The sequence below is a fragment of the Panthera uncia genome (genome assembly GCF_023721935.1).
Source record: "Panthera uncia isolate 11264 chromosome B3 unlocalized genomic scaffold, Puncia_PCG_1.0 HiC_scaffold_1, whole genome shotgun sequence".
NCBI classification, from domain to species: Eukaryota; Metazoa; Chordata; class Mammalia; order Carnivora; family Felidae; genus Panthera; species Panthera uncia.
The window spans coordinates 15,170,023-15,189,150 of NW_026057582.1; the positions used below are offsets into that span (position 1 = coordinate 15,170,023).

Consider the following 19,128-nt stretch of genomic DNA (forward strand, 5'->3'; position numbering starts at 1 on the left):
ATTCTGTGTCTCCCTCTCTCTCTGCCCCTCCCCCGTTCATGCTCTGTCTCTCTCTGTCCCAAAAATAAAAAAAACGTTGAAAAAAAAAATTACTATAAGTAAGGAATGATAGATGGAAATCAACATGACACGACCTGTTTTTATGGATTTAAGATGAATAATATGTCATTGATAATATCTGTATCTGTTTTACTTTAACAAATGTAAAAAATGTTAATTAAGGCTTTCTAAAAAGGACACTCTCTCTCTTCAAACTTACTTTCCCATATAATCTTGAAAATTTTCAACCAAAATCCAAATCGTTACAAGGGTTTCAGATACTGAACTCTAGGGCTAGGACAAAGTATGAAATTGTACCATTCTTAGTTCACTCCATTAACTAACTTATCATTTATTCACTCAACAAACAATTCTGATTACTAGTGAGAACACCCTTAATAGTAGTCCTTTTAGGGGTCAGAACAAGATTTGTAGAGCAAGAAGGACAATCTCCGCTTATCTCAGACCCTGCTTTGCCTTGGCAATCCTTTAATCCGAGGAAGACTGGGCAAGTGTTACAATGAAGTAAGTAGGTCTTCCTTTCCCACAGTCCCTTTGAACACAGATATCACACTTTCCCTTCTTGGATGAACTGCCAGTGATGCACCAAAGGCATTGCCCTGAAGACTTAAAATGGCTTTCCTTAGCATCAGCAAGTGTCATCTCCATGAATGGGTGAATGGCATGAGAGCATACTTTTTAGGTATATATATTGAAAAACACTGATAGAGCCTAATCGATCTGGCCCTCATGTGCGTCCTTGCAAAGATTCATGGTACACCTCTCTGTGGCATTTCTACAGAGGCACTTTTTAGTCCATTATTTCAATCCTTTGATGTGATATAATTAACTGTGAAATGAAATCAGGGTTTCCAAGTTCATCCATTTGTTAGTAAGTGTCAATAGTCTTGGAGCCAACACCATAAATTGTACAATAATTTTGAACAGGATTCTTTTGGAAGGATGTTTACAAGTTCAATTACATACCCGAGGGGGATCAATGAAATGCCAGGAACTCACGTTAATATTTTTCATAGCACCAGCAAGTCACATCATTGTAGAGCAAGATTTCTTGGTTGTATTTGATTTGAAATTAATGGAGCACACATTTCCTCAATAACAAAATTTATATTTTTATTCTCAGAGCTTGCGGCGAACAATACGGAGTCTTCCCTAGCTTGTTTTTTTATTGGCTTGCTTTCGGAACACATAATTGCAACATTATTTGAGAAATCATAACCTATTTTCTAAATGTGTAAAGATTCACTGGTGTTTCATAAAGGGCTTAAGAAAATTATAGGCAGAAGAAAAACAGATTAGAAGCCATTATGTGTTTAATGATATGTAAACGCCGTTAAGTTATGACTGCCTTACTTATCTTTGGGGAGGTACAGATGTAAACGATTCAAAACAACAGATATATTTTTAGTGCTGAGATATCACAACAATAAATTTGAAATTAAAAGTCATACAGATATTGAATTACCTCTTGAATTTCCTAGATAATTTTATCATAGTAGACAGAACTGCAAACTTCTGATGTCTCAAATGTGTTACATGCCTATGTATGTGAAGGGTGGCCAGGATTTTCTTACACGGGTAAGACAACTAAATAAGTCATCCACGTTATACCCACAACCCTGCAGTAATTACACAGCGTAGCCTGTGTTCTCTTACATGTAGGGTGAGCAATTTTGAGCAGCTGGAAAAAAAAAATATGTGGAGTTTAAACCAAGTGAAATTATCTGATGATTACTGAGCTTTCCAGGAAGCACAGAAACAAGTCATGCAAACTGAATTTCAACATTTCCCCCCTTCATTTCCAGTTTATAGGGGATATGTCTTGTGTCTTGGATAGAAAAACCGTCACATTATGGTACTCTGCTCTTTGGGAGTGGCGGTCAGCCCAGAACAACATACAAGGTTCTAACTAGAACATGATCGACACCTAGTGGCCACAGGCAAGTCCTCTGTGGGATTTGTCTTGGCCAGCAACACAAGATGTAGCAAGAAAAGGATCTTTGGAGGAGAAGGAATCCGAACTCCCACATAGCTCCCCCTCAACCAAGTTTGACCCAATTTTGCCATTGTCAGCTTGTTCCTGCAAACAAGGGGCGTTCGGCGAATGCAACTAAATAACATGAACTTAATCACCTTGTGCTCCATCTTTAAGCTGTATGAGAGGCCAAAAAAAATAAAAGAAACGAATGGTCATTTTTTTTTTTTAAGTTGAATCCAGTCAGGTGTTTATTTTATAAACAAAGAACAAAACAGGATGTTCCTGCTTTCTTTTATCTATTTATTAAAAAAAATTTTTTAATGTTTATTTATTTTTGAGAGAGAGAGACAGAGTGTGTGTGAGCAGGGGAGGGGCAGAGAGAGGGAGACACAGAATCTGAAGCAGGGACCAAGCTCTGAGCTGTCAGCACAGAGCCCAATGCGGGGCTCAAACTCACCAACTGTGAGATCATGACCTGAGCTGAAGCTGGACGTTTATCCGACTGAGCCACCCAGGTGCCCTGTTCCTGCTTTCTTCCCCATCAGTTATTCTTCCCCATCGGTTTCTGCCCAGAAGACGTAAATAAAACAACTCAGTCAGAACTGGGTTTTTCCAGAGTACTATTTTCCAGAATAGTCTTTGGCTGCAACTTCTGGCTGAGGGAAAAAGAAGGGAGTAGAGATAGGCAGAATCTTAACAATGACCCCTTGACTGCTGATCTAGTAAAAAGAAAATGAAAACACCCACGTGGCACATCATTTCAGAAATTAAAGAGGTAATACATGTTCTCCTAGTTGGTATTAGACATCTTACATAATAGTACAAACATGTGCTGAAAGATCCCAGGAATTTTTGTTTGTTTGTTTTTGTGAGATGGGGCAGGTTGTTGGGTGTGTGAATATGTGTTATTTGTATGTGGGTGTGTCTCTTGGAGGAACAGCCTACTGATGCATGGCAGGGTTCTCCAATGGACCTAGACAAAGACGTCTATTATCACAGAGGCCTTCTTGAGTCAGGGTGTTGTTGTAGCTGTTGTGCTTCCATAGCAACCTGTGGACCGGGTTAGCCAGCCAAGAACAGGGGCCCATGCATAAATGACAGATTGATGGCAGTGGTGGCTGGACTAAAAGAAGCCCAGGGCAAGACAGATGCGTTGGAAAAAGAAATGCCACCATGCCATGCATCACAGATTCTATTTTAAAATTGGCATTGTGTAGGGGTGCCTGGGTGGTTCAGTCGGTTAAGCACTGACTTTGGCTCAGGTCATGATCTCACGGTCCGTGGATGTGAGCCCCGCGTCGGGCTCTGTGCTGATGTCTCAGAGCCTGGAGCCTGCTTCAGAATCTGTGTCTCCCTCTCTCTCTGCCCCTCCCCCGCTTGCTCTGTGTCTTTCTCTCAAAAATAAATAAACATTACAACAATTAAAACTGGTGTTGTGTAATTCAAAATGAATAAGTTTGCAAGGTCAACGGAGGTAATTGGTAAATAATTGTTTATCTGATCATAACATTAAAGAATGGAAATATAACATCCTTAGGAGAATTTATGGCTTAAATTGCCAAGAGGAAATGGAATAAATGACGTTGGGGAAGCAGATTTGCCAAGGTTGCCCCTAAGCAGATGATGCTGTATCATTTGATCCAAATGAGGTGGTCATTTTTGGTATCTTTTAACTTCTCCTTCACCCACAAAGCTTCTTCAGACTAGGTAGGAATGGAGGTTTTAAAAACCTGTGCTCAGTTTGCTCACTGGCCTGTCTCAGATGTCTAACTTTAGAGTTCATGAAAATAAAAACTAACATCCTGAATAAGGAAATGAAAAGGGAGAAACTTAAACTAATTAAAGACGGACACCTGCCCATCTGTTCATGGTGACGTCACAGAATTGTGAAGTGCCAGGAGCAGGCGCTGTTGAGAATGTGCCACAGAGCCAGGAACAACGGAGACCCTTAAGTTACCTTAACGGATGTGCTTCGCCACCCGGAAGAAGTAAAGAGGGCAAGGGTGTGCTGCAGCCAGCCCTGGTCAGCTCACCTTGCTACATTCCTGCCCCAGTGTCCTAAGAACTCTTCTGTCTCTCGGTGACAGGGTTTTGGAGTGATGGGGGTTCAGAGCTGATGGCCAGGAGAGAATTCTTGAGGTGTTTTGGGTGCAAAAAAGGTGGTTTTATTAGAGCACGAGGACAGGACCCATGGGCAGAAGAGCTGCGCTGGGGTTGTGAAGAATGAATGGTTATATACTACGGAGTCTGGGGAGGTAAAGGCAAGAGGAAGTTTCCACAGGGATTTTCATATGGTAAAGAAGACTCACAGGACACTGGAGGCCTAGTTATTGTCAAGTGAAGGTTGTTTTTCCTTCTAGCAAATCATTACTATTAAAATGGTAGGGGGTTCCTGGAGAAATGTTATACTCCCCCTGCCTCAAGTATTTGCCAATGGGCTGAAGGTTAGAAAGAAATTTAACTTTACCTACCATTTCCTTCTTGCCTTTGTCCCCCATTATCACTATGGAGGGGTGATGCTGGGGCTCCAGGAAACCGAGTCTATAGGTTTCTGGAGATTAGGCTATGGATAAGATTGCCTTTTTTGCTTGTAATTTACTAAGATACTTGTAAACTGATGGAGACTTATGTCCTGAGGGACTGTGATCTCTGTTAACCATCTGTTTTCTTTCCTTTCCTTTGTTCTTGGGTAGCTGGGAGTTCCTGAGGAATATCAGGCATATCCCACTTGGGGGTGGGGCTTGGAGGTGACTTAGGGGGTGTGGGTTGGGCTGGGGGGGAGGGTGGGGGGGGGGGGGGGTGGTCGGGAGCGGGGCAGGAGGGGTTGTTTGCAGGGTGTCAGCTTGCCTTATGCTCCCTCATCACTGGGTAGCTGTCCACGTATCTTGACAAAGATGAGAATAACTAGTAATAATGAACACTTAGAGATCTCATCACAGTTTTACAAAGTGTTTTTCATGCCTACTTGTTAAAAGCAAGTGTTACTATTGCCCCCACAGTCTACAGAGACTGAGCCTTAGGGAGAGCATGAAAATTCTTTAAGGTCAAACAGTTCGTAAGTGGATGATGGGTGGCATTCCAATCTGGGTCTTCTGCCAACAAAGTCCCAGGAAGATAATAGTGACAAGGTCTCTCTCCTTCCAGACAGACTTTCTGTTCAATGGAGGACTGTAATTAGGAATTTAAAAAGCTTTTCAAAACTGAAGGGTTAACTTTCCAATGTTGGGACTGTAGGTGATTGGAGATCCTGTCTAGAGTGCTTTGACCTGAAACCAGGAGAACATCCCCCAACCATGGGCTCTCCGAGACTGGCCTGCTCTGACAGGATGGATAGGCTGCTCGAAGATTTTGGCAGCTTGGTTCATTTTTAACTTACCCTACAACATTCTAAATCAATGATTTCTGTTGCTAATCATTAAGTAGGACATTCTTATTAAGGGTGCCACGGATTTGTATTCGCCGCATCTCTTTATATAGCTAACTGAGGGAAAGTCCTGACCGGCTCTTCGTAACAGATCATCTTAGCTACTATCCATGTAACTGATTATATTGCCAGAGGTATTCATTAATAAAACAACTCTCCTTTTTTCCCTTATTCTGATATAAGTCCAATGACTCTCCCGAATAACTCTTCATGCATATATATCTTTTGCATCCCTACAGAAAGAAATGGTCGAAGTGTTAAGAACAAACAAACCAACAAATATAAAGGAGGAAAAGCAACCCTAGAGGGAAGTCAAGATCTTGGGGTTCAAGCCTGGCCCTGCTTCCAACCTAACTGTGTGATCTTGGACAAGACACTTAATTGGCATTTGAGTTTCCAGATGCGGGCAACATTGTTTCTGGACCTCTTACTTTTACAAGTATTCACGTTACAGGCTGCCAATAATTTACCAATAGTTAATTAACAGTCGAAACTCTTTTAATTACTCTTCATTTTAGTGGTGGATCTTTAGCTTTTAGGCATATGTAAATGTATCTCAGCATGACCAGACAGAATCTACTAATTCTCCAGAGACTTTATGATCAGAAAAATGCAAAGAACAGAGAGTACGCAAACAGCCTCAGAGCAAGATGGCTTTCTCTTGTGTACCTGAACCATCACTGAAAACTTTAATAGAAAATGTAGACAGTATGTGCACTCACTGATTTATTAGTGTGTGTCTACAACCTCATTACTGAAAAGATATTAGTCGGGTTTTTATGGTTGTTGTTGTTGTTAACAGGTAATGTGAGGGCATCAAATGGTACCAAAACGTTTGTAATCAGATCATTTTGCAGGGAGGAGGAGTAGGAGGACAGATCGGAAGCAGAGAGGGAAGAGAAAGAAGAGAAGGAGAGAGGAGAGAAGGGGAAGTGTCTGATAAAAAAAAAAATCTTTAAAAAAAAATACTTTGGTTCATAAAATTGTTTACCTAATGAATGCTTACTTAAAATTAGGCAGAGTGATGTCCACAATGAGAAAATACAAATATAAAAGAATACATTGTATCAAGATTCTCTATTCAAAGTCCAAAAAGAAGTCCCTGAATGTAAGATTTAATGCAATAAGTTTCTTTGTTGTCTATAATAGGTCTTTTCGTCTAGACATTAAACTTCTGATAATTTCAAGTACGTTGTACTTAACTGTAAACTTTTTAAAAACTATCATTTTAAAGGAGTAAAGAAGGTCTCTGAGCAGCTGAAAGAGCTTTCACAGAGCTCATAGATTTACATCACGGAAGAGGCCTTCAGACTCTTGTTCAGAGCCCATTTGCTTTTTGTTTATCAAAAGTCTTACAGTCTTAATGACTAGGTTTCCAAGTTGATGCAAACTTCCTAAGACTTCATGAGACCATTTCTTCTGTAACCCCAATACTTAACACAAAGCCTAGTATAAAAAGAGCTCAATAAATATTTGTTAACTAATGAGAAGGTTAGAAGCAGTATTTAGTAGTTGGGGTTGTTGGAGACAGGTACATACAGTTGGGAAAAAGGATAGTTGATGGTCTGAAATCCATAGAATGACTGAGAAAAATCATGAAAAGCAGACACAAAGCTCAGTGATTTAAGGACATAGAGTTCCATACATCTTACTGACCTCTGAAAGGTTATAGAATATATTTAAAAAAAAATCAATTGCCATCAATAATAACGATCCTGAGTCACTAGGATAATATTAAATTTTGTTTAATACTCATTAAAAAAAATCTTCTAAAAGATTTCCATTGAAGAAGATTAGAATATTCAATTGGAACACCTACTCCCCCCCATGCTAGATTTCCTCTTCAAAATGTAAACTTGATGATATGATACTGTGTACCTTAAAAAAAAAGAAAAAGTCTTCACTTCTATTCCAGGATGTCTAATTCCACGGTGTCTCTGGTAGACATAGAAAGTATGCTTTTTCTTTGCCCTTGTGAGTTATTAAGCTTCCCAGTACAGAATTTTAATATATTCCACATATCAGCTCTTCCTGTTTCAGTTACAAAACAGTACAGAATTGGATCAGCAACACAATTTAAACTTGTTAGTGCCACCGTGATTCTATACATTGTGTAAGTTGGATTCCCGGACTTGTTGTGGTCAAATATATGTTTATCAGGGTTCACATCATGCTCTAAAACGCTGCGAATCAGCAGCATCACATGAAAGGGAGTGAAACACAGGACGAAAGTCAACGTGATGCTAATAAGTAGTTTTATGATTCTCTTCTTTTCGTTGTTTTCCGTGGCTTGATTATGCTGCACAGCTTGGTAGACTTTCTGGTTGCAAATCATTATAATGACCAAAGGTATTGCATAGCCTGTACACGTCCTAAACAAGTTCAAATTGATTTGCCATTTCTCCAAGGGGTATTTGTCATAGCATAAAGTAAAATTAGACTTTTTGGCCTCACAGTATTCTATAGTCGTTTCATCTTTCCACAGAATGATACCGTTGAACATGGTTTCCAACACCCAGATGGACAGGCTGACCATGAAGGCAGATCTTCTTGTCCTTAGAAAAGAAAACCTCAAAGGGTGGACAACTGCTAAATACCGGTCAACGGCGATGCAGGTGAGGAATGCTGTGCTGCTGTAAAAGTTCATGTACATGAAGAAAGCATTCCCTTTGCACAGAGCATGGGAGAACGTCCAGTTGTCATTATTCCAAGTGTAATCAATCCATAGAGGGAGAGTTGATGTGTAGAGCAGATCTGATAGTGATAAACTGAAGAGGTAAATTCCTAATTCATTTTCCTTCTTTGCTTGCAGAAAAGACACACACAGAGACCCAATATTGGCTGGAACACTGGCTATAACCACAAAGATGTAAATAACTGGAAATAAATAGTGATCGAAGTAGTGCTGTTCTTCAAGGCATGTGCTGTTCATTTTTGTTTTGTTTGTTTTGTTTTGCTTTTCGTTTTAAGGCAGCAGTCGCATTTGGTCTGAGAAGGTCAGTAGCAAGGCGAAGCCTTGCCTCCTTCTAGTTTGTTTTTAACATCTCATTCTTTTACTAAAATTTCTCACTTCTTCTTTGCTTTCCAAAGTTCTGATTAATTCGTTTAGTGCTTTTAAAGGGTGGATGTAGACTGATTTTCACAAAGATACCAGTGGTTGGAAGTCAGAATCCAGCCTCCTGGCAGTTAGCGCAAATGGTCACGGATCTTAATGAGAAGGAGTCCACGTTCTCGTTATCACAGAATGTTGATGAAGAACCCCCAGCAATCAACTGGGTCATCCCTCAGTGTCCACAGAGTGTGGTCTCCAACTTGTTTTTCTTGGCAAAACTCAGAGGAGATCGGTGCACATGTGCATACAGAAGGCTTTGTTTTCACAGAGACTGACATCTCTTTTTAAATGCCTTTGTTTCTGTAATGAAAGATGAACTAGAATAGTTTAGATGTTTACTGGGTATAACACGATTTTGAAATAATCCTCTTTTTTTTCACTGCTTGCGGGTAGCAAAAACGTATTAAATTACAATGAAGGCATTTAAAAAGGGGAATTATTTAATTGACTGCAGTGAAGGAAATCAAGCTGAGAAATTTTTTCTATTTCCAATAAGAATTATCCACAGGGTGACAGATTAGGGGGAATGCTATTTCTCACTGGACATGATCACAAAACTAACGTTAAAAAGTCATGTTAGGAACTAATAAAAAAGATGGAAATTTAATGATTTGCTTGAAATCAGTAAATGCTTTGGAGTTGTATGATAAACTGTATAGTTATATGATTTCAAATGTTGAGTTTTGCATGCAATCTAGGTATAAGGCACCTTCAATATCAGCTTGTTGGCCAAGAATATGTTGTCACGAGAAATTTAATAAAGTGAAACATTTTAAAATATAGCAACTTGCTAAAACTTCATAAATAATTAAACCATGCTGCCTCTTATGTTTTTCCCTTTGCTTCCTTTGGTGGGCACTTTATCTTCCTCGTACTTTTGTGAGAGAGAGGGCAGAATGTTCTTAATTCTGGGTAACATCTTGGCATCATCACTGTCTGCCTTTTTACCCGATTGTTGATTAGCTAGTTTCTTTTTAAAGGCCTGATGTTATAGATTCACAAAGGAGCACAGACTCCGTTCTTGTCTTCACAGTGGAGTAGAGAAGTGCCTTTGCTAGTGAGGCCTGTTGCTGCTTTGGATGATTTATGTGATGGGGAGCTTCGGAAGATTTGCCTTCTTGTTGTGTGCTGTGGGGCCTCGATAAGACCCAAAGTCCCCCTTTCCAAGTGTCAGTGAGCCCTGAGCACAACAGAGGCCTTGTCACCACAAGCCACAAGGGTTTTGTTAGCAGAATAAACATATGCAGAGTACATCTTTATACAGCACTCTTAAAAGAAAGTGGAGAACTAAATTTCCCGAAATCTCATTGTTTTCCCACACCTAGAAATATGAACACAATGTGAAAAAAACCACCTTTTAAATCAATAGGTGAAACTTCCAGAGAGAAAAAGAAAATTGTGATGGAAAAAAAGAAAGTGGGAGCTGAGATCGGGAAGGTGAGCGAGCAGAAAACTCTGAATGTCCAGGAGGCATATTTGGATCAGAAGAACTAACTAGGGCCTCTGAATGCAGGGGAGCTAGAGACACAGCCCCAACCCACACAGGCAGGAAGTGGCCCTCCGCCACCCCACGCAGGTTGGAGTCCAGGAGCCGCTGCCCACAGGCAGAGGATGAACTAGAAAATAAACAAAATAAAATAACAAACCGGACAGCCATCTGCAGACAGCAGAGAAAGTTGGCAAGTTTGCTGTCTCAGCTTTGTTTCTCTGTGGGGCTATGATGGAGAATCCCTGAGGATTCACGGCCTCCGGCTGGTCCGCACTTGGGAATGGGGCCTGAGTCTACACTATTTATTTATTTATTTATTTATTTTTAATGTTTATTCATTTTTGAGACAGAGAGAGACAGAGCATGAATGGGGGAGGGGCAGAAAGAGAGGGAGACACAGAATCGGAAGCAGCCTCCAGGCTCTGAGCCATCAGCCCAGAGCCTGACGCAGGGCTCGAACTCACGTACACTATTTTTTTTTAATAAGGTTTTAAAAAAATGTTTATTTGTTTATTTTGAGGGAGAGAGAGAGAGAGCACGAGCAGGGGAGGGGGAGAGAGAGAGAGACAGGGAGAGAGAGAGAAAGAATCCCAGCAGGCCCCTCACCACCAACAGTGTAGACCCTGACGGGGGGCTCGAACTCACGAACCGTGAGACGATGACCTGAGCGGAAACCAAGAGATGGATGCCTAACCGACTAAGCCACCCAGGAGCCCCTGAGTCTACACTATTAGTTTGGTCCTGTAAACTGCAGGCCAGCCATGAACTAGCACCAGACCTATGCGCTCACCTTTATCAGTCATCAAGGAAATACAAACTAAAACCTCAAGGAGGTACAACTAGGAACCCACCAAAATAAATAACATGAAAGAGACAGAAGGCAACAATACTGTGGTGAGAATTAGAGCTCCTGGGACTCTTCTGTCCTGTTGGTTGGAAAACTGCTTTGGCACTTGTGTATATACCACACTTATATACGGTTCGGCGATTGCTCTTCTAGGTGTATGGTCAACAGAAATACACACGTATGTTTACCAAAAGGCACGTGGTAGAATGAGGATATCCACAGTAGCGTTATTTGTAACATCCCCCAGTGGAATGGCCACTAAGTAAATTGTGGCATAGTAACATAATTGAAATCTATACATCGGTGAAAATGAACACATCATTGCTGTGTCCAATAACACAGCTGAAGCTCAGAAACACAATGCAGAGTGATAGAAAAAGGCAGGCACAAAAGAATATGTACTAACTGATTAAAAACTAGGTAAAGTTAATCCATGCTTGTCCGAAATCGGAGTAGTGGTCCACTTATTAAAGGCTTCCTATGTGCTGGGCACCACATTAAATGGCATGCATGTTTGTTACAATTTATCTTTTACTACAATTCTGTGCTATTTATTAAAATTGAGCCACACATTGACTAATTAGCCCCCGAATACCTATCTAATCTTTCGTACAACTTGGCTATAATCCTAGGTTGGAATGCTAAATAAAGCCTCTTGACTCTTAACTATTTTGCCTTCTACTTTTTACATAAAAATGCCTTAGAGGGCACCTGGATGGCTCAGTCGGTTAAGTGCCTGACTCTTGATTTTGGCTCAGGTCATGATCTCGGATTTGTGAGTTCCAGCCCGGCATTGGGCTCTGCACTGACTATGTGGAGCCTGCTTGGGATTCTCTCTCTCTCTCTCTCTCTCTCTCTCTCTCTCTTTCTCTCTTTCTCTCTCTCTGCTCCTCCCCCACTCACTATCTCTCAAAATAAATAAATAAACTTAAAAAAAATACTTTAGAAATTTGAGGTATTTTTGCAGCAATGCAGACCAGCTTTGGTGAGAAAGAAGAATATTTTCTATTTTCTATTGAAGTTTCTAGCACTGATAGATTAGGACAAGTCTTTTAGCCATAAAAACAGATCTAATTAAAGAAAATAATTTGTGAAAAATCATTTCTGTAAATTAGATAGAAAGTAACCACATGTCTTCTAGAAAACATCACTTTCACATTGTCTATTAGACTACACAGGCTTCAAATAAACTTGTGAAAATCACCTTACATCATGTCCTCACACTTAGTGACAATGTGTTGTTATGTGCCCACAGATTTCAAGGGTTTCTTTTCTATAACGGATAACGTAGCAGATTCACTCAGACAGGCTTTTATTTTTACTGCACTTGATTTGAGAAAAGATGACTAAAAGGAGCAAATATTCTGCTACCACACTCAAAAGAATCTCCCAGTTCTTAAGAGTCATGAGGCTGAGTTTCAAAGAGTCTATTTTTCACTTCCGGAATCCTCTGTGAATTATTTCAAAGTTGAAATTAATTGTCTTTCCCCACTCATAATGTGGCAGCAAAGAAACTGAACATCAGACCGATTGTGAGATAGAGACCTATGCAGCATGATATGTCTGTATTGTTGCAAACATTCATATGGAGTTGAAGGCGGCATCTATCTCGTCAGTTCAGATGCAAGAAGGAACACTAGGTATCATACCACCTGCAGGCACAGCTGGACCAGCAAGGGAACGAACGCAACCCCACTAGCTTGCGAGTAGTTAATCAGCACTACCTTAAAGATAGAATTCCCAAATGTACCTAATGCAATCTCTAACAGAAAGCATAAAGATATTTTTCAGAATTTAAATCTCTTGAGATGGAAAAGACCTTTGGTGGGGACCAGGATCAGAGCAGGATCAGAGCACCTGTTAACGTGACCTCATGGGCCTGTACTCAGCAGTGTCCACCTTCTCAGGGGACCTCTGATAACATGACCTCATGGGCCTCTACTGAATGGTGTCTACCTTCTCAGACCTCTGATGATAAGACCTCATAAGCCCCACTCAACAGTGCTCACCTTCTCAGGAGACCTCCTCTGACTTCAGGGGCCCCCACTGAATGTTTGCCTTCTCAGGAGACCTCTGCTTCACGGGCATGGCTTCACGGGCCCCCACTCAACAGTGTCCAGCCTCTCAAGAGACCCCTGCTAACATGACCTCACGGTCCTCCACTCATGAATGTCCACTTCCTCAGGAGACCCTTGTCCCAAATTTTGCCCTTCAAACCTCTCACTTGCAAGACACTGGGGAGTTCAGGACTGAGGAGGGTTAGCTCCCCATTTTCCTGGCTGGCACCACACCAATAAACGGCCTACCTTTCTTCACTTCAAAAGCTCCGTGACAGTTTTAACTGACTTGCTGCACATTAGGTGGAAAAACTCTGGTTTGTTTTGGTTACAGAGGGTCATATTAAACATTTGTCAGAAAAAAAAATCAGGTGCTGGTTATCTTGGGGGAGGGGCCGAGTAATGACTGGAAGAGGGCACGAGGGGGCCTTCTGAGAATTTGTCACGTTTTGGCTTTTGATATGAGTGTTGATTCCGTGAACAAGTTCAGTTTGCAGACACTCAATTCATCCAGCTGTACACTCAGGACATGTGTATTTTTCTGCATGTATACTACACTGCAATTATAAAGTTAAAAAGTGGAATCAAAGGCTGTGTGAGATGAGATATAAAGAATCCTGACAACCAACCAACAACTGTATTACCTTCAGATGGAGCACAGAGGCCTTCCTGAGAACTGACAGGATTTTACTTCTTCTCTCATATGTAAAAAGTAATTCATAGAAGCCAAAACAATAAATAATTTAAACCATATGAAAAGGAATTCACCAAAAAAAAAATTGCTATATGAAGAAACGAATATTCTAGGCACCTGGAAGAGTACATACAAATTGTCCCTTGAGGGAAGCTCAGCCTAGGCTTCTCTGTGAGGAATTCTCCCAGAACAAATGGATGGTTGCCAGAGGGCAGGGGCAGGATGATGAGCAAACTGGGTGAAGGGGAAAGGAAGGCACCGGCTTCTAGTCATGGAACGAAGGAGTCGTGGGGGATGAAAGGTACAGCTTAGCAAATACAGTCAGTGGTTTCGTGTATAGTCAGGGCTGTGTGGTGGTGACGGATGGTAGCTACATTTGCGGTGAGCACAGAATCACGTACGGAGCTACTGAGTCACCATTTTGTCCACCTGAAACTAACGGAACATTGTGTGTCCGTTATACTTCAATAAAAACATTAAATAAAAAAAAAGAATTCTCACAGATAGAGTTCTAACAAGTATGAGCTCATTAAAACACACACGTGCGCGCACACACACACATTTGACCACTATGTTTGAGATTCAACAAAAATGAGAAAGATGAGTAGCAGATCCACAAAACCTTAAGAGATAGATTATACAATCAATTTACAAATCTATTAACAAATTAATAGATACACAACACAAAACAAGTGTGTTTAATAAGAAATAAAGAAAGGAATTTGAACACATGAGTAGGGAGGAAGAGACTTCAAAAGACGGGTAGGCATATTTTTGGAGCGACTGGGAAAGGCTTTCCAGAAATGAAAAATGTAATAATTTAACTTAAAAAATTAATATGGGGATTAGCTTCAGCTGAATAAAAAAATTAATGTACTGCAAGATAGATCTAAAGAAATAATACAGGGGGAGCCTGGGTGGCTCAACTAAGCCTCTGACTCTTGATTTCAGCTCCGGCCATGATTTTCAAGGTTTGTGGGATCGAGCCCCATGTTGGGCTCTGCGTGGAGCCTGCTTGGTATTCTCTCTCTCCTTCTCTCTCTCCCCTCTCTCACTTGTGTCCTCTCTCTCTCTCAAAATAAATAAATAAATAGACATTAAAAAAATAAAGAAATAATACAAAATTATCAGTGTGAAACATATGGGAAAATACCAAAGAGACATGGAAGATAAAGTGAAAAGTTCAGGATATGTTTAACTGGCATTCCATAAGGGATAGGAGAAGAGAGAAAATAGGAAAGAGGCAACGTTCAAAAAGATAATCACTGAGAGCTGTCTAGAACTGATGAAGGACATGGATGGAATCCTCAGATTTATGAAGTCCAGCAAATTCCAAATAGGATTAAAAACAAACAAAGATGGAAATCTACATACATGTAGACACCCTGCAATGAAGCTGAGGATCCAAGAGTAAGAGACAGAAGACCAGAGAGAAAAAATGGTGCACCTACAAAGAGTAAAATTTACAGAGACAAAGGACTTCACAGAAGTAGTAACAGAAACCAGGAGACAGTGGGTTGATAGTTCCAAACGGCTATGAAAATGTATGTAATCCTATAATTAAATATCTGACAGAACTAAATTTCAAAACCAGGGCAAAATTAAGGACAATTTAAGATAAATTACCAGTTGGGGTGCCTGGGTGACTCAGTCGGTTGAGCATCTGACTCTTGATTTCAGGTCAGGTCATGATCCCTGAACCCGTGTTGGGCTCCGTGCTGGGAGTGAAACCTGCTTAGTATCTTTCTTTCTCCCTCTGCTCCAATCTCTCTCTCTCTCACACACATAATAATAATAATAATAATAATAATGATGATGATAATAAACTACTACTGACGAAATTTACCCCCAAAATCTTCATTAAGAAGACCTTTAAAGGATGAAAGTGAAGAAGGAAAATGATCCGAGAAAAAAGTCTGATATACACAAAAAGCTGAATAAGCTACTAGGATGGAACTCTGATGCTACACAGTGTCCCATCTATCACCAGGCTCACATGTCTGGGGAGAACACCTCAACCACGAAGATATCCTTCCTTGGGACCAGGATTGAGAGATCGAGGGGTGCCCCTTCCTCCTCTATCCATCCATTGTACAGTGACATTTCACATATGATACCAAGCTCTGTAGATAATAGTTGTTAAATTAATTTGTGCGAATCTGAGGGTTTTTTGCTTCTGAGATTTTAATGGAATACGTAATTCTCATCATTCGTACATTTTTTTCAGACATTATTTTTACTGCTTTTAATAAAATTATGACAAAATTGTTTTTAGAACCACTGCTGAGAAATGTGGGCAAGTTGCTAATTTTGACAAATCCCAAAAAAAGATAATCCCCAGTGCATTAAAATATATCTGTTATTAACCAGCTCCTCAAATAGTACAAATCATTGATGACAATCATCAAAAGATAAAATGTTTTCCTACAGGTTATAGGAAATACTTGCCTTCCTTGATCAGTTTACTAGCTACTTATTACAACTACTATGTCTCAGACACTGATGGTCACTTATTAAGTAAGCATTATTACTTAATATTTATTAATACTAGAAATACTATTTCCAAATTTCACATTATTTCTGATGATATAAAAGGTATCATGAGACCATTGTACTAATGAGGAAATGGGTAGATCTACAGCTGGGAGCTGGTAGATTTCCTCACAGCCTCTTAATTCAGTTTGCCAATATGATGTTTCCTGAAAGGGAATGGAGCATAAATATTCCTCTTTTGTGTATCAATAGGTTTACCTATTTCTAAATGTCAGTTCTGACACCCTTTAACCACTGCTCAGAAGTGGGGGAACCATGTGGCAGCTTCATTTCTCTTTGTCTTATAAAGTTCTGCTTTATTGCATTTCTGTAGCCTAAACTTGGTAAAAGGTTGTGAGCATTACTGACAACCGTGCCTGAGTCGTTATCTACTTAAAAATATTATTTTATTGTTAAATCTTACACTTACCCATGTTTCTTGAGGAGATGATTTTGTCGACCGAGGAGCCAGATAAATCTGCTTGCACCGAGATGAGAAACCAACACTGTGAAGGGACAGGAAATTACACTTGTGTTTCAACATAAAACAATGAGGAAGCAGCATCTTAATAAGAAGGATGTTCATTATTCAAGTTTGACCAAAGACAGTCTCCTAAATAGTTTAAAAGCTGTTTTTGTTTCTTACTTATGGTAGTTTAATTTTCATGACTCACTCTCCTCTTTGCATCTTAATTACAATGTATACTGATATCCGGTGTGTTTTATTTAATAGAATACGTGCTAGACTTTCATGTAATCACTCACTCATTCATTTAGTCTGTCAACACATACATCTATTACATTCTTAGGACACTGTGCTGGGAGTGATTTAGGACCTGGCTATAGCATGCGAGAAGCTCATCACCTAGTGAAAGAGAAAGGCATGTTCAGGGATCACCATGATACAATGGCAAAAATGGGTAAGTAGTACTCCAAAAGAGGTCCAAAAAAAAAAAAAAGAAAGGAAGAAAAGAAAGAAGAAAAAAAGAAAAGATGAGTTATGGGAATGTGTGACATAGGAGAGGATGGTCTACATGGATTCAGCATGATGCACTTCCTGGGAGAAAAGCAGTTGAGGAAAAGTGGGTGTTGGGTGTATAATGAGCATGTTCCCTTGCTTAATCCTGGCACCTTTGTGAAGTCTTTTTTTTTTTTCTTTTTAAGGGACCAACAAGATTAGCTATATAGTATTTTATTGTAGATATTTTTTTGTTTTTAATTTTTTTTAATGTTTATTTTTGAAAGGAGGGGGAGGGGCAGAGAGAGAGGGAGACACAGAATCCGAAGCAGGCTCCAGGCTCTGAGCTGTCAGCACCGAGACCAAAGTGGGGCTCGAACTTGTGAACCGTGACATCATGACCTGAGCTGAAGTTGGATGCTCAACCAACTGAGCCACCCAGGCACCCCTCTTTTTTTTTGTTTGTTTGTTTCTTTATTTATTTTGAGAGAGAGAAAGAAAGAGAGAGAGAGAGAGAGAGAGAGAGAGAGAAAGGCACCTCTATTGTAGATCATTTTCTCTGATTGTCCTCTTGGAATAGAAGGCCGGGAGTGCTAAAAACCATGCTAAAACCAGTTGGCTAACTGGCTTAGGTAAATCAATAATTCTATGTAACATGGTTGTATGAGAAAGACATGAATTGTTCTAATGAAACCTCATGTAGCACGTTACATGCTGACATTTGCTGCCAAGTCTATAAATGGTTTAATATGAAGTGAAATTAACTCCCAGAACTTTTGAGATATAAAAAAGTCAGAGACATCACATATGAACCTGGCTCTCATAAATCTTTATTACAAATGAAGGGGAGGGGTGCCTGGGTGGCTGTGCCTGAGCCAGAGCCTGGGGCCTGCTTCAGATTCTGTGTCTCCCTCTCTCTCTGCCCCTCCCCCGTTCACATTTTCTCTCTCTCTCTCTCTCTCTCTCAAAAATAAATAAACATTAAAAAATAAAAATAAAAAAAACAAATGAAGGGGACAAATTATAAGGATAGAATTAATGTGGGATGGATGTGACTTAAAATTAGAAACTATAATCATGATTATCTGAGTCTGTTTCTATAAAAGGACATTAGAGGATGTTCTTGGTAGCCTTTTTTGTTTGTTTGTTTTCTACACAGAAGTAGAAAAGACGATCTTGTGATATAACCAAGACTTTTAATCTTGGAGTTATTCAGGACGTGACACAAATGTAATGGGATTTTCTGTGCTTCCTTTATAGGTTTTTCATGGAGAATAATAAAATTAAGAACTCACATTTATAAAGTACATGAGTTTGCCAAGTAATTTAGCATATAGTAAATTAAAACTTCAGAATACTTTATATTTTTATTGAAATAATGACAAATTTAAGTATAATCTGGAAAATTAATAACAAATACCTTAAGACTTTACAGAAATGAAAGTATGATTTCAGTTTACTTGTGGCTCTACTCCACAATTCTCATTTTTGTTTGGTTTTACACATCTGCTTGTCTGTAGCTTCTGTGCACAGGTATGCCACGGCCCTCACAATGTCTTATTTTATCTAAATAGACTACACTTCTGCTTTTAGGGAAAAGGTATATTCATATTCATGTCTAGTATTTATATATGATGCTCTTCAGAACAAAAAGCTATATAGTCATGAGACACAAGAAACACAATCAAACTTTCACTTCAGATTAAATAGGAGAAAAACTGTAGGTCTCCTGTGCTAAAATGTTGCCTGTTCTACACCATAAGACGCTGAATGACTTATAGGAAATGTGCTTCTTGTTTAGTCCAGAATATATGGCAATACGGTGTTTTCAACCACAGGGCTATCTCATAAGCAGTTGGAAATTTCAGAGCATCGAGTCTCTGGGACATTTTAACGGCTACAAGGTGGAAAAAAGCCACGTGGCAGGTGTTCAGAACACCGCCTTGAGGGGGCTGGTGTTCCTGGTGTGCCAGGCGT

The 19,128-nt window shown here is 39.8% G+C and overlaps 1 protein-coding gene across 10 annotated transcripts in view; it reads right to left on the bottom strand.

Moving 5' to 3' along the window:
* The window catches only part of GPR65 (G protein-coupled receptor 65), a 129,242-nt gene that overhangs the window by 99,094 nt on the left and 11,020 nt on the right, over positions 1-19,128 (bottom strand). For 8 of the 10 annotated variants that reach the window (XR_007453638.1, XR_007453637.1, XR_007453632.1 and 5 more), the window contains one exon: positions 16,624-16,699. Coding sequence is in view for 4 of the 10 variants with exons in the window: in XM_049612383.1 (XP_049468340.1) it covers positions 16,624-16,699 (76 nt within the window). In the remaining 6 variants the exon portion in view is untranslated. Of the gene's footprint in view, positions 1-2,609; positions 8,875-16,623; positions 16,700-19,128 lie in introns of those variants that run through there. The other 2 variants (XM_049612380.1, XM_049612381.1) reach the window with 1 other exon arrangement.